The sequence below is a fragment of the Octodon degus genome, unplaced genomic scaffold (assembly GCF_000260255.1).
Source record: "Octodon degus isolate 3935 unplaced genomic scaffold, OctDeg1.0 scaffold00012, whole genome shotgun sequence".
In the NCBI taxonomy this organism is placed as follows: domain Eukaryota; kingdom Metazoa; phylum Chordata; class Mammalia; order Rodentia; family Octodontidae; genus Octodon; species Octodon degus.
In genome coordinates this window covers 28440062-28462178 of record NW_004524588.1, presented here as the reverse complement: position 1 = coordinate 28462178, position 22117 = coordinate 28440062, and the positions used below count along the sequence as shown (strand labels likewise).

Here is a 22117-nt window from a genome sequence, read left to right as displayed (position 1 = left end):
AGTGGCATCCACTTCAATATACATGCTTCAAGTTTATCATCTTTACAGCTGAGTAATACTCCATTGTATAATAATACTACATCTTCTTCATTCATTCTTCAGGTGACAGGCATCTTAGTTGTTTCCAAGATTTAGCTATCACAAAGTGTGCTGCTATAAATGTAGGTACACATATATCACTATGATATGATGTTTTCAGTTCCTCTGGGAAAATTCCAGTAGGGGGATAGCTAGTTTGAATGGGATTTACAGCGCTAGTTTTTTTTTTTTTTTTTTTTTTGGTGGAACCGGGGATTGAACTTAGGCCATTGTACTTGCCAAGGAAGCGCTTATTCCACTGAGCCATCTCCCCGGGCCCCCAGCTCTAGTTTTTTAAGTAGTCTCCACGCTGATTTCCATAATGGTTGTACCAGTCTACATTCCCACCAGCAGTGGAGAAGGGTTCCTTTTTCCCCACAACCTCTCCAGCATTTGTTGTTGGTTGATTTCTTTATGATAGCCTTTCTCTGGGGTGAGATGCTATCTCAGTGTTGCTTTAATTTGCATTTCATGAATAGCTAGTGATGTGGAGCATTTTTTCATATATTTATTCACTTTTTAAATTTCGTCCTCTGAGAAGTGTGTGTTCATTTTGGATGCCCATTTCTGGGTTGGGTCTTTAAATTTTGGGGCTCTAATTGGTTTTTAGTTATTTATAAATTCTAGAGAGCAGACCATTGTCTGAATGCTTATTAGTCAAGATTTTTTTGAAATTTGTGGATTGTCTTTTCACCTTGTTGGTAATTTCTTTTGACATGCAAAAAGTCTCAATAAGAGGAGGCCTTAGATAATTCTTTCAAGTATTACCCGTGCAATTTGATTTTGGTTCATGAACTCTTTGCCTTCCTTTATGTCTTCAAGGGTTCCTCCTACTTTCTCTTCCAGGAGATTTAGTGTTTCGGTTGTAATGTTTACATCTTTAATCCACTTTGACTTAGCTTAGTGCATGGGGATAGACCTGAGTCAAGTTTTAGTTTTTGGCATGTAGTGAGCCAGTTTTTCCAGCACAGTTTGTTAAAGAGGCTGTCTTTCTTCCAGTAAGCATGTTTGGCCCCTTCATCGAATATCAGGTGACTGAGTGTGTTGGTAGAGGCTTCTGCATCTTCTAATCTATTCCATTGATCCTCAGGTCTATTTTGTTGCCAGTACCATGCTGATTTTATCACAGCAGTTTTGTAGTATAATTTCAACTCAGGAATTGTAATTCCTCCTGCCTTGTCTTTGTTGCCCAAGATTGCCTTTGCTATTCTAGGTCTTTTCTGGTTCCAAATAAATTTTAGGAATGATTTCTCTAGGTCTATGAGGTATGTTGGTGGTAGTTTGATGGAGATGGCATTAAATCTGTACAGCAACTTTGGGAGTATGGCCATCTTCACAATGGTGGTTGTTCCTATCCAGGAGCAGGGAGTATCTTTCCATTTTCTGAAATCCTCTATGATCTCTTTTTTCAGAGTACCATAATTTTCCTTGAAAAGATCTTTGACTTCTTTAGTTAGATGAATTCCAAGGTATTTCATTTTCTTAGGTGCTATTGTAACAGGTATTGTTTCTCTAATTTTCCTCTCACAGAGTGTTTGTTATCTGTGTAGAGGAATACAGTTGACTTTTGGGTGTTGACTTTGTATCCTCCTATGCTACTGAATTTGTGCATCAAGTCTAGTAGCTTCTTGGTGGAGTTTTTTGGGTCTTCCAAGTGAAGTATCATGTCATGTGCAAATTCTTATTCCTCTTATTTCTCTCTCTTGCCTAATGGCTCTAGCTAGTGATTGCAGAACTATATTGAATAGGATGGGTGATAGAGGACATCCTTGTCTTGTACCAGAGCTGACAGTAAACGATTTCAGTATTTTCCCATTTAGAATTATGTTAGCTGTTGGGTTGTCATAGATGGCTTTTATCAGATTGAATTAGAGGCCTTTTATTCCTGTTTTCTGTAGGACTTTGAACATGAATGAATGTTCCACTTTGTCAAAAGCCTTTTCGGCATGATTTGAGATGATCATGTGGTTTTTAGATTTGGCTGTATTGATATTGTGTATCACATTCATAGATTTGCATATATTGAACCATCCTTGCATCCTTGGCATGAATCCTACCTGGCCAGGGTGTATGATCTTCTTGATGATTTGCTGTATTTTATTTGCTAGGATTTTATTGAGGATTTTCACGTCTGTGATCTAGAGGGAGATTGGCCTGTAGTTCTCTTTTCTGGTTGCGTCTTTCTGTTGTTTTGGTATCAGTATATTACTTGCCTCCAGGAATGATTTGGGGAGGACTGCTTCATTTTCAATTTCGTTGAAGAGTTTGAGGAGTAAAAGGATTATATCTTCCATAAATTTCTTGTGGAATTCAGCTGTGAATCCATCAGGGCCTGGAGTTTTCTTTCTTGGTAGGCTTTTTATTATATGTCGTATTTCCTTGTCTCTTAATGAATTATTGAGGGTTGTTATATTTTCTGATTTAAGTTTTTTTGGTTTTTTTTTTCTTTTTTTCTTTTTTTTTTGTGGTACTGGGGATTGAACTCCAGACCTTAGGCTTGCCAGGCAGGCGTTTATGCCCTTGAACTATCTCCCCAGCTTCTGCTTTAAGTTTTGATAATTTGTATCTTTCTAGGAATCTGTCCATTTCTTCAGTGTCTTCTATTGTGTGAAAGTCAGGATTCTCAGTGTAGCTATTGACAGCCTTCTGAATTTCCACTGGGTCTGTGGTAATTACACCTTTTTCATTCCTTTTTGCTTACATATGAATTTTTTCTTTCCTCTTTTTGATGAGGTTAACTAGGGGCTCATCAATTTTATCTAATGTTTGAATGAACCAGGTTTTTGTTTCGTTAATTCTTTGAACTGTTTTCTTCTTCTCAATTGAATGAATTTGTACTCTAATCTCTATGATTTCTTTCCCTCTGTAGGCTCTGGGTTTGGTTTGGTTTTCCTTTTCTAGATGCTGGAGGTGAAACATTGGGGTGTTTATTTGTTCCCGTTCTTTTTCCTAATGTGTGAGTTCACAGCTATGAATTACTGTCTGAGAACTGCTTTCATCGCATCCCAGAAATTCTGATAAGTTGTGCTTTAATTTTCATTGAAATGTAGATATTTTTGAACTTCTTGTTTAATTTCTTCTGTGACCCATTAGTTGCTGAGTAGGGTGTTGTTTAATTTCCATGTATTTATAGGTTTTTTCTATCTTCTTGTGTCATTTATTTCCAGTTTCATTGTACTGTGGTCAGATAATATGCATGGAATAATTTCTGTTTTCTTGCATATACTTAAGCATGGTCTGTGGACCAGTATGTGGTCTATTTTAGAAAATGACCCATGTGCAGCTGAAAAAGATGTATATTCAGCTGTCATTGGGTGGAACACTGTATATTTCCACTAAGTTCATTTTTTCTAAGCTCTGGTTCAGTTCTGCTACTTCTTTGCTAATTTTTTGTCTGCTCGACCTATCTCTTTGGGATAAGGGGGTGTTAAGGTCTCCTGTTAAGATTGTGGTCTTGGATATTAGATTTTTCATGTCCATTAATGTTCGTGCTATATAGTTGGGTGCTCCCATGTTTGGAGTGCATACATTTATGATTATTACCTCTTCCTCTTGAATTTTTCCCCTGACCAGTATATAGTGGCCTTCTTTATTTGGTTTGATCTTTCTTGGTTTGAAGTTTTAGTTTATCTTGTGTCACTGAGCAAAATCCTCCACTTATGGCAGGCACTGTGCATATGCAAATAAACTGTAAATGATTTGAGTAGTATTGATGTGGGATTTTTTTTGGTGAAAATTGTTTCTTACTTGTCTTTCTTAGGTTCCAGTGGGATACCTGTGAAGCTGGTTACAAATCTCTTTCATTTAGATCTGCTCCAGGACTGGCAGCTGTATCAGTACCATGTGACGTATGTTCCCGATTTAGCATCTAGAAGGCTGAGAGTTGCTTTGCTTTATAATCATAGCAAGTTTGTTAACCATGCAAAAGCGTTTGATGGTGCCATTCTTTTTCTTACACAAAAGCTAGAAGAAAAGGTATACTACAGTGATTTTTTGATTATATATATGTGTGTGGATACGTATATGAGATATACATATTTTACATTTATTTATTTTGTGTGTGTGTGTGTGGCCAGCTCAGCCCACCAGGGGGCGGGGCTGGCTGGCATGTGGTGCTGGGGGATTGAACCGCGGTCCCTGTGCTTTGCCAAGCTTGTTCTAAGTAGGTGCTTTAGACCACTGAGCCATCTCTCCAGCCCGAGATATACATATTTTAAAAAACAGTGATTTTTATGAGAATTGGAATGACTGTCATTCACTTTTTTCTTCTTTCTTGTTCTTTGCTTGAGAGCAAAAAGACTTCCTAATTAAGGCATCATCATTACTTGATTTCCTAAGTAAGTTGGTGGTCTGACATTTTAAAAGTAAGAGCTCTAAAAGCCCTTGAAATTAGGATCCTTTTTAATTTTTCCCAAAATAAGCCTCTAAGAAACATGTTGGCTTATTGCTTCAGAGCTTTACATTTATCCGACTTCTTTTTTTTTTTCTTTTTCACTCTTGCACAAGAGTGCTGGTGTGTCCAAAGAACTTCACATCTAACCCTGAGTCTGCAGCTGTCATTCTTTTGTTACTTGCTCCATCATACGAAATATGGGTTACTGGTATCAATTCTAAGAGCATTTTTAAAATGTGGCCGTTGGAAATAGCAGTTGCATGTTTCATGTTTTTTTGTGCTTTCTGTATCTTCAGTATTTTCAATCCTAAAATATAGATGTGAGTATTATTACAATATACTTTGTTCTAGGATACTACTAAAAGTTCCATAGGAAAAAAGAACCTGTTTCTATAGAAAACATTAAAACAAAGCATGGGATTAAAATTGTATGCTTTTAGCCCATAGAAAACTTAATTTTTAACTCAACATTTCCAGCAGAATGGTACCAGTATTCTAGATGTAAATTTAAATGTCAAGACTATATGTAAATCTTTGAGCATTTCCTCACGAAATGCATTTCTAGGGCTGGGAAGATAATGCAGTGAAGATTTTATCTGGTTACGAAACTTTAAAAATTATGCCTTATCATAAATCTAATCTTAGAAAATCTGTAAAGTTAGAAGTGTTTTTACTTACTGTAAAGTTCTGGTTGGTCCTTCAATACTTTGTTCTGTGGCTAGATGTCAGTAACATGCCAATATGACTTATACTTAAATGAGATATTTCAAGTGTATCATTACCATAATCATCTTGTTCTTATAGATAATTTGTAGAATTTAAATATGTTGGGGCTGGTGAGATGGCTCAGTGGTCTAAAGCACCTACTTAGAACAAGTTTAGCAAAGCACAGGCACTGCGGTTCAATTCCCCAGCACCACATGCCAGGCAGCCCTGCCCCCTGGTGGGCTGAGCTGGCCATACACACGCATAAATAAATAAAAATTAAAAAAAAAAAAGAATTTAAATATGTTAAAGTTAGTTTGCGCTTGGGTTATGGAGATAGCTCAGCAGTCTAAGTGCCTGCCTAGGCAAGTGCAAGGACCCAGGCTCGATCCCCAGTACCAGGTTCGATCCCCAGTACCACATGCACGGAACTGGCCAGCAAGACTGGGTGTGGTGGCACACACCTGTAGTCCACAGGGAAGGCTGAAATAGGAGGATTACTATGAGCTGCATAGTGACAGCCTGTACCAAACACATTAAAAAAAAAAAAAAAAAAAAAAAAAAAAAAAAAAAAATTTTTTTTTTTTTTTTTTTTTTTTTTTTTTTACTTTTGGCGGAACTGGGGATTGAATTCAGGCTCTTGTGCTTGTCAGGCAAGGGCCAGTTCTACTGAGCTATCTCCCCAGCCCCAAGTTTGTACTCTTGAATGGTCTAAGTTAGTTAAGTTGTACATCACCAGAATGGAGAAATTTGACCCTGCAGATGCGAGGAATGGGTTAATATTATTCATGTCTTGGGCCAGGGAGATGGCTCAGTAGAGTAAGAACTTGCCTGGCAAGCACAAGGGCCTGAGTTCGATCCCTGGTTCCCCCAAAAAAAGAAGAAAAGAAAAAATTAACACAATATTATTCATGTCTTAATCAGAATGAGCATGTACTTTGTCCCATGTACATTTCTGTTGCTGAGGAAGTCTAGTGAGGAGACAGGTGACAAAATAAACTGTAAAAACTATAAAACAGTATATAACAAATCAATCTTGTTTATTTTATTCTGAATCTGAGGTGGTACTTGGTGTAAGCAGAAGTGTCTGCATATTCCTTGTCAACAGGCTGAAGAAGAAAGTGTCCTAACAGTGATGTAGCTGTTCTCACCTTTCGTTCTAATTTTAATATTAACTCCAGCTTAGTGCTGCATCCTCGCCAGTCCTTTACCCGTTTTCTAGGGGTTGTGATAGCTGGAAGAGTCCCTTCACTGAGTCACGCATTGCACTGCCTAATGTGGCTCTGGGAGCCCGTTCAGCCAGCTGGCCCTCTGCTGTCCTCCTAGACCCCGTTTGAGCAGATGGAGTCTAACTAACTGGGGCTGCTGCTGCTCACACGTGTTTGCATACTCATGTGCTTGTGGAGAGCCTACTGAGCACTCTAGGCTGCTATTGCATGGTAGAAGTGGGGTTCTTCTAAAAAACTTTCAACATGTTACCAAAGTTATAAGTAAATACATTGCAATGTGGGATAAAATAAGTGCCAAATAACACACTTTGCTAACATTTAGTGAGCAGTTACCAAGTGTGGACACACTGCTTAGTTGTTCTCTAGATTAACCCCACAAATCTCTCTTGTGACAGGCGGCTCGGCTGCTACTCCCTTGCCACCATGCTGCCTGCCAGACTATTTGTTCACCCTTCATTTTGCCAGGATCGTACTGGCATAATCTTACGCACTGCATGTCTCTTGATGAAGATGAAAGTGTTCTAACAATGATTGGGCTATTCTCACCTTTCAGTCTTGTTTTAATATTGATTCCTGGCACCTAAGAGAAGTTAATTGTCTTGGTCAAGGTCAACGTACTTCAGTGAGAGTTGCAATCAGTGTCTTTCTTTTCATTTCTTTTCTTTTTTTTTTTTGCAACAAATAAATGTGTTTATTAAGCAGTGAAGCTAGAATGACTTCACCTCCTAAGCACTGTTGTTGAGATTCTAGGTAGGCAGGGCTGGAGACCCTACTGCTAATGCTAAACAGTTTATTAGGCCAGCTGCTCTGGCAATTTGGGGCATAAAAATGACATTTGAACTTAAAAATGCTGCAGCCAGCCTGGCCATGGATGGAAATGTGGTAAAGCACGGCGTCCAGGCAAGGGGCAGCAGTTAGCCAACTAGATGTTAAAGGCTGCTTCTGTGGTGCAATTTCCAATAAACAGGCTATGCTTAATAAACATATACAAGTACACTTTCCAGAGGAAAGGAAGTCTATCTCCCCACCCCTACCCCAGTCCCTCCGTGGCTCTTGGAGAAGCCCGGCCCAGGCAGATCAGTGCTCTGCCTCTCTGTCCATCTCTCTTTTATGGCTGGGGAGAAAGGGTCTGCTGGCAAAGCAGAGCCTGCACAGGAACGAAGCATCCACCTTGAAGTTGATCTGTATCAGAGGCCTGGGCATCTGCCTCATGTGCTTCTACCTGAGCACTGTGGCTGCTGGCTATATTGGGAAGAGAGGTCCTCCTGGACCTCTGGCTCTATGAGGATCTCTGGCACCACTGGTTCCATCAGGAACTTCTCCATCACTGGCTGTACCAGGACCCACTGTACCTCCCACACATTGGATTTTATTGACTCCAGGTAGCTGGAGTCCGCTGAGAACTCTAAGTCAATTGGATCCTGGTGTCTTGTTTAGTCCATCATGCTTTCCATCACAAAGGTGTGAAAGGTTGTAGTCAGTGAATCTGCTATGACTTCTGAGGATGATACCAGATTCGTATCTGGTCTCAGACGAGGGACTCGACACTTCAAACACATCTGGAACAACGTCTTCTGGTTCAACTTTTACTAGGGGATCTTGATCCCCATAAGTTGTTGCTTCAAGGCACCTATGGATCATCAAAGGATCTTCCTCATCTGAATCTTCTTTAATCAAATTCTCATGGTAATGCTTTGCAGTGTAGAGATCCTTTAGGATCTCAGTATTGATAAGACAAATAGATCCCACTAGATAAGAATGTTCTTCATGGGAAATTTTAAGGCAACTGGCTCAATGCACAGGTAGTTGGGAACAAAGCCAACAAAAAACAGAAAAGACCTACTGCAAATATCTCGGAGGGTCAGGATGAATTCCACATGCTCATAAAGAGATCAATTCCTTCTTTAACATTTCTTCTTTGAAGAGGCAGCAAAAATCAACGTAGGTTCCCACTGATTCCAACAAAGGAGCTCCTATTTTAATCTTATGGTAGACTGTTTTTCTCTTCATCAGGTAGAAACTTTGTTACTTTTTGGCCCATGAGCTCATGGGCTTAGGAGCCAAGAAGAGTTGTGATGTTTTCAGTCGTGAAAAAGATCATTCCCTCTGTATTGAGCACAATCATAGTGGAGTCTAATGCCTGCAGCATCATTTGTTTCATTTCTTCAAGGTTACAAAGTATTGGAACCCAATTCCAGTCATTCATAAACTTTGGCATATTCACATTTCCTTCTTGATTTATCATCACAGAGGAGGGCTGTCTCAGCGTCACAGAAGAGGCCCCTGCTCTGGCCACAGAAGAGGCTTTCCCCACCACAAGTCTCAGAAGAGCTTGCAGTGTCAGAAGTCTCACTTGTGGTCTCAGTTGAGGTGTGGGCCACTGTGCCTTGTCCTCTGTTTTACAGGAGCCATGATGTTGCCTTGTGGACCAAATTCAGTCAAACACTTAGTCATAGTGTGCTTTCGTTAGAAGTGTTAATTTATCAGACTGGCTCCCCTTGTTTCCTTTGTCTTTCTCCATTGTGCAGTGACATAAGGATAAATTCTCAGGAGCCGCCTCAAAGTCTGCACTTGCCACCAGTGTACGCCTCAGTGCTCACTGGAAATGCCAGGTGCAGTGCCTGCAATCAGTTTCTTAGGGAAGATTTGGATCAGTTAAATGGACAGTGGGAGAAACAGATTCAAAGGGCAAAAGTACAGTGAGGAACTGAGGGACTGTACATTAGAAACTTCTCTGTCATTCAGATTTAACCAGGAAGATGTGGAAGTTGTGGCCTCAGAGGAAGAGAGGGTTTTAATTGTCCTGTGGAAGAAAATAGCATTCCTAAGGGCCTGCCAGATAGCTCAGCAGATTAAAGCCTCTGCTTAGGCAGACGCAGGGACCAAGGTTCAGTCCCCTGGCTTGTTGTGCCGGCCCTACCCCTGGGGTATGCTGAGATAGTGATTGAGACTGGGTGTGGTGGCACATGCCTGTAATCCCAGCACTTGGGAGGCTGAAAACAGGAGGATCACTACATGTCTGATCTATGTAGTAAGACTCTGTAGACCCTGTACTAAGTATATTAAAAAAAATAGTATTTCTGTGTGGAAGTAAAGCCTTTAGAAGACAGTTTCCATGGGAGCTGTGCTAATTACAGTTTATCTTACCACATTCTATTGAAAGTTTACAGAAAGAAGTGGAAAGATTAATTAAGTACCAAAAGAGTAGTCTGGGCAGGATGTCAGAAGAAAATCAGAGGTAAGACCCAAAGTGCAATCTTCCTCAATGCCTGATTATGCCATGGATGAGGATAATCCAAGACTTACTCCATTTAGACTCCATGGTCCTGCGATGTAAATTGGATTCACTGCCACTGTAGGACTGGGGAAAGTTCAAAGACTTTGGTAGAAGTTGAAGTAACTTGCTCTAGATCACGCTGGCTGTAAGAGGCAGGAGATCAGGATCTTTGATTCCAAATTGTGTACCCCAAGCACTATGACAAACAGTAGTATTGGAGTAGCTGGAATGGAGGTATCACTTACAAAGATGTACGAGACTTGCCAGTTGATTAGGATGTGGGTGGAGGAGGGGAATGAAAGTTTGCTGTTAGGTTAGCAGCTTGGAGACTGGTGGATGAGGGTCCAATATCAGATGTAGGGAGTCAAGCAGTTGGTATTTGCTTAGGGAGGCAAGAGAGCTGAGGAGTTTGGTCTAAGTGGCTGTTGGGAAATACAGTTCCTGAGACTATCTGCTACCATCTCCACTCAACCCCTTGTTATGGCACCCTTTGTTGTCTTAGTCTTTTATTTAAAGTCGTAGGTACACTATATCATCACATCTTTTTTTTTTTTTTTTTTGTACCAGGAATTGAACTCAGGACCTTGTGCTTGCTGAGCTATCTCCTTGGCCCTGTTGTCTTAGCCTTTTGTCTAGAGGTCCCTATGGTGATTTGAAATCTGCGTATCCCTCCTGACCACCACTTGGTGATGAACTCTTCCTCACTATGTGTTCTGATTTTGTACAATTGTATCTTAGACAAGAAATCATCTCAATTCAGTATTTCACCCCTGTGAAGGAATTGCTTTCTCTTTGCTTACAGGCAGTGGTGGGTTCCTACCATATGTCCTTGGTGCAACCCAAAGCTAGTTAAACTGCATTGCAGGTGTAGAAAGCAGGCACAGAGTACATTGGTGCTCGCTAAGGGGCTCTTTTCTAGTTTACCTTTTTGAAAACTCCCTGATCATTGATTGATATTTAATGATTTTTGAATTCTTTTATTTCAAAAACCTTAATGAGTCCTGTGTGGTTCAGGGTGCTTTCACTGTACAACACTGCATCAGCATTGTTTTAGATCAGAAAAAGCCTAACAGCTTCTTTAGCTGTTTGCAAATTTTTAAACTCAGATTTCCTCTCTGTTCTAACTTCCACCACTTTGTTTCCTTCCTCGTCTTTGCTCTCCATCTTGTTTACACCTGTCCATCTCCTTGGCTTTCCTGTTCTCATCTGTTTCTCTGCCTTCTGAATAGGCTTACAAAGGCTGTCACAGGTGTCTACGATCTTGGAAGGGCTAAGACAGATGTGGGCTCCTGGGCATCTGTGGGACACAGGAAGTGTGTACATGATGCGCTCTTGTGGTACCACATACACGAGATTTTCTTAGCAGGATGTAACTTTTCTCAGACTCTCCAAGTAACTCATGATCCACCTTTCACCTACCTCCCACCCCAAAGGGAAGGATCAACTGCTCTGTAATTCTCTCCAGGTCAAGTATTTGAATCAGAGTCTAGCTTTGATTCTCCTTCAAGAGTTAGAGAGTAGAGAAATGTGTTGCTTGTTTTAGGATTATTAATACACAAAGGAAAAGAATTCCAAATAGCACGATGATTAGATCATTACATACCAACACCTACAGTTTTGTTTTTATTAACACGTATTACATTATGATGATTTTGTAATACAGTACCTGTATTCTGTACACTTGGGCACGATCTGTAGAATGTATTGTAAGCGCCTGTCCTCCCAGGTCACAGAATTGTCAACTGAAACTCAAAGGGGTGAGACTGTGAAGATGACTGTTACTCTAACCAGAGAGCTGCCATCAAGTTCCCCCGTGTGCATCCAGGTTTTCAGTATCATCTTCAAAAAGTAAGGCATTTTAAATGGGAATTTATGGGGCTGGAGAGACAGCTCAGTGGTCTAGGTGCTTGCCTGACAAGCGCAGGGACCTGGGTTCAATCCCTGGTACCACATGCCGTGCCAGCCCCAGAACCCCAGGTGCACTGTGCTGGCCACTGAAACCAGACATGGTGCATGCCTGTAACCTCAATGCTAGGGAGGCTGAGGCAGGAGGATCGGTACAAGTCTGAGCTGTGTAGCCAGACCCTGTACCGAATAAATACATAAATAAATAATTTTTTTAAAAGCTTAAGTTTTTTTTTTTAAAAAGAGGAATTTAAGTTGACCTAATGGTACCTTTCAGTATAGAATATGGGTATTAAAATGATCAACCACTTTGTAGGCAGTGTGCCAGCAACAGTGCCTAATTGAACAATTTTGTGTGTATTTCAAGTCCTTGGGCAGTGATGTGTAACACAGTCTATTATGGCTGCTGGCTTCGGCAGCACATTCGTAATCTTATCATGGTCTCTCCTTGGTACAAGTTATCAATCAGTACGATCTCGGCTGAGATAAAGAATTCAATTCGTAGATTATCGTCATCGTGCTGGCAGTGGGGAAAGGGTGTCCTTTCCTTCATTTCCTCTATTCCCTTCCAACCACAACCCCCACACTTAAACATTGGCTGTGTTTGACATGTCCCTTGCAGGATTAGTTCTTCTGGATGGTTGATTTGGGGTTTAGAAGGTCACTGCCAGCTGCTTTCTGCTGTGGCTCCACCCTCAGGCCCTTCCTTTCCTACATGTACAAGTGGGGCAGAAGGCAGGCTTCTATGACTAAACCTCCCAGTGATCGTCAGACCACACCAAGGATTGTATGTTTCAGTCATCTTGGGTATAGGGTGGAGTTTGATCAAATGTGGATTCTCTGGTCCCTCACTGGACCTGGTAAACAAAATGTCAGTGGTGGGGCTTGAAGACACACACTTTTAGCAAATTTCCTAGATGATAAGGAGATATGCTAAAATACATGAGCTAGCTTTACAAGCTGCTGGAGTGAATCATCAAATGAGCTGCTCACAAGCCTCAGGTGCCAGCCCTTTGCTAATAGCCTTTGGAGGGCATGAGATGAGGATGTTTGGGGTTTGGCTGGGTGGTAGTGGCACAGAGGAGCTTCCCGCACACAGAGGCCCTGTTTGTTAGCTCTGATCAGATGCCTTGCCCGTCTCTCTTGATCCTATCTTGGCAATAGTTCATTGCGGCCTAACAGCTCTAGAAGCAGTCTGCCCCCATGCCCTCTGAGAGAGGACTGTGTCAAGCCAGCTGGCCTTGAGAAAGCACTTTCTAGCAAAGAAGCTTTTACTTGGGCCTTACCTTCCTGTAGTGTACTTGAGGTGCATACTGTTAAATCCCCATGTTGGGGAAAGAGGCACACAGCTTGCCTCACAAAGTAGGAGCCTCCATATTCTTACATAACCAGAAGGGCGTCCAAGGGGCCTGGGGTATAGCTCAATGGCATGAGCACCTGCCTGGCAAGTGCGAGGTCCTGAGTTCAGTCCCCAGTGCCCCCCCCCAAAAAAAAAATAAATGAAAAGAGCTTTTAGACATGGCTTGCCTCACCCTTTCTAGGGCAACCAAAATGTTAGTATAGTTGGTGATTGAGTACACATGTATCAGTGCAGTCAATCCTAGAGAGATAAAGGCAATTTCAGTCCTGTTATTCTCAAATTGTTAAGTGATAGTACTTATGTATACTCAGATATATTATCTAAATGGTTTAGTGCTATAAAAAGAAAGAATTGTGCACTTGCTGTATATTTTTGTGTTCTGCCTAGGTACAAACTTAGAATTATATTATTACTAATATTTATCAAAGATTCAAAACATATACTTTCAGGATCTTAAAAATGTTGTCCATGTACCAAATTGGACGGAACTTCTATAAGCCTTCAGAACCAGTGGAAATTCCCCAGCACAAGTAGGTTTATGTATGTTTTCTGTTGCTCTGAAGTAGTTGTTAGTAAGCAGTGTAACTTGTGGTGTAATATTACCATTGTGCCTCCTATGAGAGTCTCTGAGACATAAAATAAAATGGGGTTTTATGAACTTTGAGTTTTTAGTAGCATGGTCAATGTGAAAACAGAAGACTTTTCTTATATTAGTTTCTACAAGGTTATTATTGTAAATTTTAAAAGAAATTCAGAAACAGAATTTTCTGTCTATAAGAAATAATAATGAGGGTTGCAGAGATAGCTCAGCCATCTAAGTGACTACCTAGGCAAACACAAGGATCCGGGTTCCATCCCCAGTACTGCATGCTGTGTTGGCCCCGCCCCAGGTGTGCCGAACCGGTCGCCACAACTGTAATCCCAGTACTAGAGAGGCTGAAACAGGAGGATCACTACAAGTGATCCCTGTACCAAATACATAAAATAAAAAAAGAGAAAAGGTATATTACTGCATCTAGTTAGCACTCTGTCATAGTGGCTGACATGAAATCACAGGACAAACTGAGATCAGAGAAGCCACCCAGATTACCCTAGTGCAGAGCAGAACTGTTCTGAACACCAGCAGCATGTCCAGCTTGAGCCAAGAGTTCGGTGCTGTGGGGATAGTGTCGACTTTGCCATGAGCTGGTTGGTATGTCGTGCTCTGACATACTATGTTCAGGTGAAAGAGGCAGCTGGTAACTCAAAGACAGACACAGAGAAAAAAGGAGAAGTTCAGAAAGGATAGAAAATGGAGTGGAGTGTGCCTTCTGTCTGGCGGCCATGTGTTCATTTAGTGAGTTGGCATGGTCTCCCTGCAGTGTCTTGTCATCATCTCACTTACCTCTAGCTAGATAAGAAATTCTTTTAGGTCTAGAGTTCTAAACTGCTGCATGCCCTAGTGGAAATGCTTGTCCTGAAGGATGGCCAAGTATCACAGTGAATTAAATCCACAAAGTAAGTTGTAGAGTTTGGTTCCTATCACTTTTGTAGCTTATGAAAAACTTCTCATCCCATGTAGAAAAGGGCTGTAGCACAGGCTCCAGCTCTTCGTGTGTATCTGTATGTGCTGTCGCTTCTTGCTTTCCTTAGCTCGTTAGCAAATCTTTCCTCGGCCTTCACCTTTGAGATGGCATGTTTTTTCAAACTAGATGTTTCCGTGAAGGGACAGCTCACCCATAACTATAGTGCTCCTGACTGTGGTTCTCTGCCGGGGTGTTTTAATCTCCCAGGGCACAGTTGGCAGTGTCTAGAGACATCGTTGGTCGTCACAGATTGGGGGATGCTCTTGGAATTGGTGTGTAGAGGCCAGGACGTTGCTAAGCACCTGGCACCACAGAGAATAGCCCTGACAAAGAATTACCCAATCCACAGGGTTGTCCAAAATGTCACTAGTGCCAGTGCTGAGAAATGCTGCTCTATAGCACTAAATTGTGTGCTACACACATATTTAAAGATACTCCAGCTGAAAATAAAGTTTTAAAATCAGGAACTGGAAGAAATCAAACTAAAGAAATTATCAGGCCTAGAGAATCAGAAGGAAAAATCACCATTAAAAATGTTTATTTAAGGGGCTGGAAGATGGCTCAGTAGACTAAGTGCTTCCCTGGCAAGTGCAAGGGCCTGAATTCAATCCCCAGTTCCACAAAAATAAATAAATAAATAAATAAAAATAATAAAATAAAATAAAATCCTCAAAATTATCTTCCTTTATAGTTGAGTAGTACTCCATTGTGTGAAAATAGCACATCTTTTTTTATCTGTTCCTTAGCGGATGAACAGTTGGGTGGTTTCCAAGACTTAGATATTACAAAATGTGCTGCGATGAACATGGGTCCACATACATCGCTGTGACATGACGTTTTCATTTCTTCTGGGAAAATGTCCAGAAGGGGAAAAAGCTGGGTCAAATAGGACCTCAAATCCTAGATTTATGAGGAATCTCCACACTGATTTTCCCAGTCTACACTCTCACCAACAATGGAGAAGGGTTTCTTTTTGTCCACAGCCCTGCCAGCATTTGTTATTTGTTGACTTCTTGATGATAGCTATTCTTTCTGGGATGAGATGGAATCTCAGTGTTTTTTTAATTTTCACTTCTCAAATGACCAATGCTGTTGAACGGTTTTTGATATATTTATTTGACACTTGTATTTCTTCATTTGAGAAGTGTACATTCATCTCAGGTGCCCCTTTTTTGATTGGGTATTTGAATTTTAGGGGCCTGATTATTTTTAATTCTCTTTATTTATTCTAGATATCCTTTTGAAAGTTGGCTAATTATTTTTCCCAATTTGTGGGTTTTCTTTTTACTCTGTTGGTGATTTCTTTTGGTGTGCAAAAACTTCTTCTTAAGATGAGATCCCAGTTGTTGATTCTTTGAAGTATTTCCTGTGCAGTTTGGATTTTGTTCATGAAAGAGTAAAGAAGGTTCAAAAGGTAAAATATGTATAGTGAAAGAAACGGCTAAAAAGGATGAACAACTGGAATGGGGGAAAAGAGAAAAGGAAGGGGAAAAAGATATGTATGTATACACAGAATAACTAGGATAATTGTACTACTAATTTCTATTAGCTCATTGAGAGGACTAGGTCGCACTTACATTGTTTGATCAATTCTGCATGCCTGTACCTGGTAATCTGAACAACTATTTTGAAGATAACAATATGCAATACAATTAACCATCGTTAATTTCCTGTCATCTTGTGAAATTCTGTACAGTTTTTATTAAAATATTTATTGTGTTTCTTTAAAATTAAAAAATATTTATTGTGTTTTGAATGTTAATTTTTCTTGTTCTTTTTATTTGCTGAAAGATTATCCCTTTGGCCTGGATTTGCTGTTTCTGTATCACACTTTGAAAGCGGGCTTCTCGTTGGTGCTGACGTGAGTTACAAAGTCCTCCGGAATGAGACTGTGCTGGAATTCATGACTGGTCTCTGCTACAGCACTGACAGGTCCCGCTTCACCCAGACCTGTGAGCACCAGCTGATAGGACTCACTGTTCTTACAAGGTATAAATGCACGTACATAAATTTTCTCAGGAGAATGGTTTACTTCCGGTGTTTGGGAACGGGAATTGCGTTGGAGCACTCATCTGGTCAGTTTTCTTACCTGGTCAGAAGATCTGGCTGTTCTCACCAGTCTCGAGTCCAGACTTCCTTATGCAGCACACTGCACTGATGCAAGCTGACAGGGCTCCAGATTATCCCTGCTGTATGCCCGCAACAGTCTTTTGGCTTCAGTGCTTCTGCCTGTGCCCTGCACCCTAAATCCGGCCTTGCAGATCTCCACTTCCACATGGCCCAGCTGTAATCTTCCTGAGCCTCTAATGCCTGGCAAGTGGGCATTTTCTGTTCCTTCCTTCTGCCCATTCCTGCAGCGTTGTGCATGGATTCACCTCCTCACAGTCATGTTACTGCACTTTGTAATGGAATTACTTCTCTGCACATCTCTAGGTTGGTTCATATATAATTTATCCTCAACATCATTGAATCAAATTGCGTTAAACTCAGGTGGACTCAGCGCCTTCCTGAGGACTGTTTGTTGTCTACTGGTGCTGATCCAAAAGGATTGCTTTTAGGGAGCAGGCTAGCCTTCTCGTACTCTGCACAGAAGTCCATTTTAAAGCTACTTTTCTAGCTTATGTAGCTGAGCCGTGGGACCAGTTGCGTTCCACACTGCCTGGAAAGACACTCCTTATCTTCTTATCATAATCTTGGTAGTTTGGATTATCATATTCTCTCACAGATACCCTGCAAAATCTTGAGCACTCTGCAGAAGCCTGCATCAGAGTTTTCTGGGGCACAAGGAAGTTCGCTCGAGGCTGTGCTGAGGCCAGATGGCTCTAGCTGGTCTTAGCTGAGTGGTTCCATGGCTTTGCTAAGGGCCAGCCTAGTTGGAGGGGTTATGCATGTTGTCACAGTTGCTGTGACAGCCTATTTTGGTGGCAGTTTTTTGTTTTTTCACAGAAATAGCTGTAAAAAATTTTCGTGACCCTAGAAGCTAGTGAGAAAGTTTTGAGCCATATGTTGGCGTTTGAATATACATACATGACTTACTTAGAATGTCGTATCAGTGAGAAATAGATTTTAGTCTAATGACTTAACTAGTTTTGTTGGAATATGATCCTCCTATAGACTGGAGAATTGTTTTCTCAGGTAAGAGTTAAAAGCATTTTGGGGTTCCTGTTTTCTGTATTTCTGACATTACAGATTGTATTTTACACTTTGAATTAAAAGCATGAAGTATTTACTTATCTGAGGTGACTTAGGAAACTTTTCTGAAAAGGCTCCTTGAACTCGCTAGGTACAATAACAAAACCTATCGCATTGATGACATTGACTGGTCTGTGGGACCAACGCACACCTTTCAGAGGCGGGACGGTTCTGAGGTCACTTACGTAGATTATTACAGACAGGTAAGAACCTTATTTCCTCCTTTTCCTCTTGGCTCAGAAAAGCCTCTGTTCCTTTCTTTTTTTTTTTTCAATATTTGTTTATTTATTACAGGATTCATCACACAGTTCACAGTCAATAATCCTCCTGTCTCAACCTCCCCAGCACTGGGATTGCAGGTGTGCACCCCCACATCTGGGGTTCTGGGGCCAGCATGGCATGTAGCACCAGGGATTGAACTCATGTCCTTGAGCTTGCTAGGCAGGTGCTTAGACCACTGAGCTATCACCCCAGCCCTCTGTTGCTTTCTAATCCACCAAGTTCCCCAAATTGTCAGGCCGAGTCTGCCCCTCATGTACTTTTCTTGCTCCCTTGCCTCTGTCCCCATCTTGGCTCAAACCCTCATCTCATCTTCTGCTATCCATCCTGTAGTATGAATAGTCTCCCACAAGTGCACACTTAATGCTTGCTTAATCATGTCACTTCCAGACGTAAAACATTCCCACAGCTCTTTGTTGTAGTAGGAACCAAGAGAAGTTCTTTACCAGAGCTTCCAAGGTTAGCCGTGCTTTTCCAGTCCCCTCTGCCTTTTGTTCTGTCCCTTTCAAGCTCTCTGCTGTACTGGCTTTTGTCCTTCCTTGACTCAGTTTCTCCAATGGGTTTTCACACACTCTGCCCCCTCCTCTCAGATTCCTCCTTACGACGTGATCAGCCCAACCCCAAGTCAGTACTTGGCCACCAGCTCTCAAGAGAGCCCTGGCTATGTTCCTGGGTTCCTTTCCCTGAACCAGCTGAATCAGGTCGTCTCATGTAGGATGTGAATTGTTCGGCTTTCTTCCTAAAACATGGGATCTGTGGACAAAACCTCAAGATTTTTATTTCTGGATATCCAGGGTTAACCCAATTCTTCACATGTAGTAGATGATAATCAAGAAATGTTTATTTCTGGGATTTCCTGTTGTCTTTGGAAGTGTTATTTACATTACTACAAGTCTCCTGCCCCTACCTTCCATATTTTGAATCTTTCATGGTCATCTTTTTTATGTAATCATTCAGGTCTCTACAATGTCACAGATGGATTAAAAATCAAAAGCGGAATCTCTGATCTTTTACATCTTTGGAACAAGCTCTCTTTTTATCCTTAGCTAGTTTTGGAAAGTTATCTAGACTAGTTCCAAGCCCCTCTTCAGGTTTACCTTCCAAAAACATCATAGTCTGGTATCCAGCTCTGTTGCTATGGCGACAACTCTACAAAGAACACTCATCTTGAGTGGATTTCAGTGGCTTTTTTTCCTTATCAGTAATTTTAAGTAACAGATAGTTATTCATTTTATGAAGTACAGTGTAATATTTTGGCACACTTACACATTGTGTCCTAAATGTAAAATGAAATATGCCAAGCACAGAAAGACAGATGTTTCCTGATCTCACTCGTGTGGAATCTAAAGCAGTTGGGCTCACAGCGGTAGAACACAGGATAATTATCACAAAGGCCAGAGAGGACAGAAGAAGAGATTGGTTAGTTTGTGCAAAGTCACAGAAGGGTAATTAGGGCTAAAACTCTTGCAGTAGCATCTGATGCTGTGACCACTCCTACGTGCCTGAACGTCTCCCTTTCTTCTTTGACTTGACACATCCTTTGTGGCTCTCCACTAAGTTTCAGGTTGTTCTGACTCAACTTTTTGGTGATAATTTCCTTCCTCCCTCCCCCTCAAAAGGAGCCATTATATACCATGATTCTCTCAGTCAGGATGTTTTTTTTTGTGTGTGTTTTGAAGCTGCTCAGATGTTTTTCCTTGCCCTCATTCTCAAATTATACATTCATCTTTACTTCTAGAACATATTTCATGGGGCTGGTGAGATGGCTCGGTGGTCTAAGGCACCTACTTAGAACAAACTTAGCAAATCACAGGGACCGCGGTTCAATCCCCAGCACCACATGCCAGCCAGCCCTGCCTCCTGGTGGGCTGAGCTGGCCACACACACACACACACACACAAATAAATAAATAATTAAAAAAAAATAAAAATTAAAAAAAAAATAAAAAAAAAATAAAAAATAGAACATATTTCATGAATAACCGCTCAAGCTAAATAATTCAAACTGAATTCATAATCTTTCCCATTCATGTTTCTCCTTGGAAACTGAGTATCTCAGGAAATCATTTTATTTTCTCTTCCTCACCCTCAACTCTTCATTCAGTTGTCACCAGCATAAGTTCTGCCCCTTAATGCTTGAAATCCCTCTGCCCCACACCTGCCTTTCCAGCTTGTTCCGGTGCAGGAGTGCAGGACCCCTCATCACGTCCCCCAGGGAGTAAATACTTCATCACCTTTTATAGTCACCCTTGTTCCAGCTCTCCTCACGATGCTACACCATTTCCTCTGCCGCCAGGGAGACCCTTCTGAAGTACTGCTTGGAAGCGTGTTTAAGAATGTAAGCTGAGGGCCAGCAAGATAGCTCAGTGGAATAAGTGCCTGCTTAGGCAAGCGCAGGGACTGGGGTTCAATTCCTGGCACCACGTGCTGCTCCGGCCCTGTCCCCAGGAGCATGGCCTCCAAGACCAGGAATGGTGGTGCATGCCTATAATCCCAGCACTGGAGAGGCTGAAAACAGGATTATTACTATAAGTCCAAACTGTGTAGTGAGACACTGTACCAAATACATTAAAAAAAAAAAAAGAATATAAACAGAACTAGGTTGGTCCTGACTGTAGCTGTGTCATTTAGGAAAATCACTACCATAGAGACTGGTGAATGACCTACCAAACCTCACTGTAAATTCCTGCTTACCTTCATTGTGTGATGTAAGCAGTGAACAAGGTAATAGTGCGTGCAGAGCCTTCAGCCCAGTGTCCATACAGTGTGGGCGGCAAGCAGGTCAGAGGTGGAGGCCTTGCCTTCCTTGAGAGCCTCCCCTCTTCACTTCTGGTGTCACAGCTTGACCCTACCCCCCCCCCAACCTCATCTCTGCTGGCACCTGCTGTGCATCCCTGCTGTCATCGCTCCTGCTCGCTGTCCAGGCACTCGCTGCTCTTCAGCTTTTGTGCATCAAGCCATAGTGGGCCTTTCTTCACCATTGGTGTGTAACTTCAAGGTCGGCTGTCGGCTGTTTTGTGCTGTCCTCCATGACTTTGCCTTGTGTCACTCATGTTTTCTCCATGCACCTGTAGGATGAGTCACATGGCTTCTAGAATTCGTTTTCGTTGTAGAACAGGAATCTGAATGCATGGTACCTGGCAAAGCATCTTGTACACTGAATGTGTTCTGTGTTTGCTTGTAAAATTCACAGTTTGTTAAACATGAGTTTTTTCTTGCATGATTTAAAGTCATTTTTGTCACATGCTGCACTGAGCCGGCCACGGAGACCTGTGGTGGTGGCACATGCCTTCCAGTAATCCCAGGCATGGGGAGGCTAAAAGTAGGAGGATCACTACAGATTCAAGCTGCATAGTAAGACCTTGTACCAAATACATAAAAATAAATAAAAGCTTTTTTGTGTGAACAGATATATTACAGATACATTTTAGGACTTGTAATTTCCTGAATAGGCACTCATAGTAAAGACCTCACTCAGTTTTTTTGTGGTGACCTGTGGTGCAAACACATCATAACAGGAAGGAAGTGAAACACAATTGTGTTAACATTTAGAATGTCCTTCTCTTGGTGCCAGAAAAGGAACACTAAGTTACTATGTAGTTTTCAAAGTGGAAGACATTATGTTATCCTGTAAAATATTTTTAAGTGCTTAGAGGGAGCAGGGATATAACCCAGCAGCATAAGCACCTGCCCGGTAAGCACAAGATCCCAAGTTCAATCTCTGGTACTGCAAAACAAAAACAAAAGCATTAGTTGGGGCAAGGGAGAAAGTAAAATTTATCAGCAGATATCTTTGAGAGTAAATTTATTAGTTGTGTTGTATCTATCGGAGTTTCTTTTTCTGAAATTTGCCCTGCTTTGCTTGAGCTGTTTTCTGGGGCTTTCCTACACTCGCATTTTTATCAGGGCTTTTTCTTGGACTCTACCTCCTTGAAGCCTTCCCTGATTCACCAGCGTAGGGACCCAGAACTGAGTGGTGTAACCAGCACAGTTAAGGGGTAAATCTTAGCTGTGCTAGCTTCCAGTAACGGAGCCTTAGCAAGGTTTAACTTTTCACCAGCATTTTCTCATCTGTGAAGACGGTGATGTTACTGTCTGTATTCCATATTTGTTAAGATAAATGAGGGAGGCAGCC

General features: G+C 41.4%; 1 protein-coding gene across 1 annotated transcript in view; it reads left to right on the top strand.

Moving 5' to 3' along the window:
- The window catches only part of Piwil4 (piwi like RNA-mediated gene silencing 4), a 65342-nt gene that overhangs the window by 7632 nt on the left and 35593 nt on the right, over positions 1–22117 (top strand). Inside the window, exons 4-8 of the mRNA XM_004626242.2 lie at positions 3839–4053; positions 11409–11530; positions 13397–13477; positions 16304–16501; positions 17796–17907. Of these exons, the coding sequence (XP_004626299.1) occupies positions 3839–4053; positions 11409–11530; positions 13397–13477; positions 16304–16501; positions 17796–17907 (728 nt within the window). The remainder of the gene's footprint in view (positions 1–3838; positions 4054–11408; positions 11531–13396; positions 13478–16303; positions 16502–17795; positions 17908–22117) is intronic.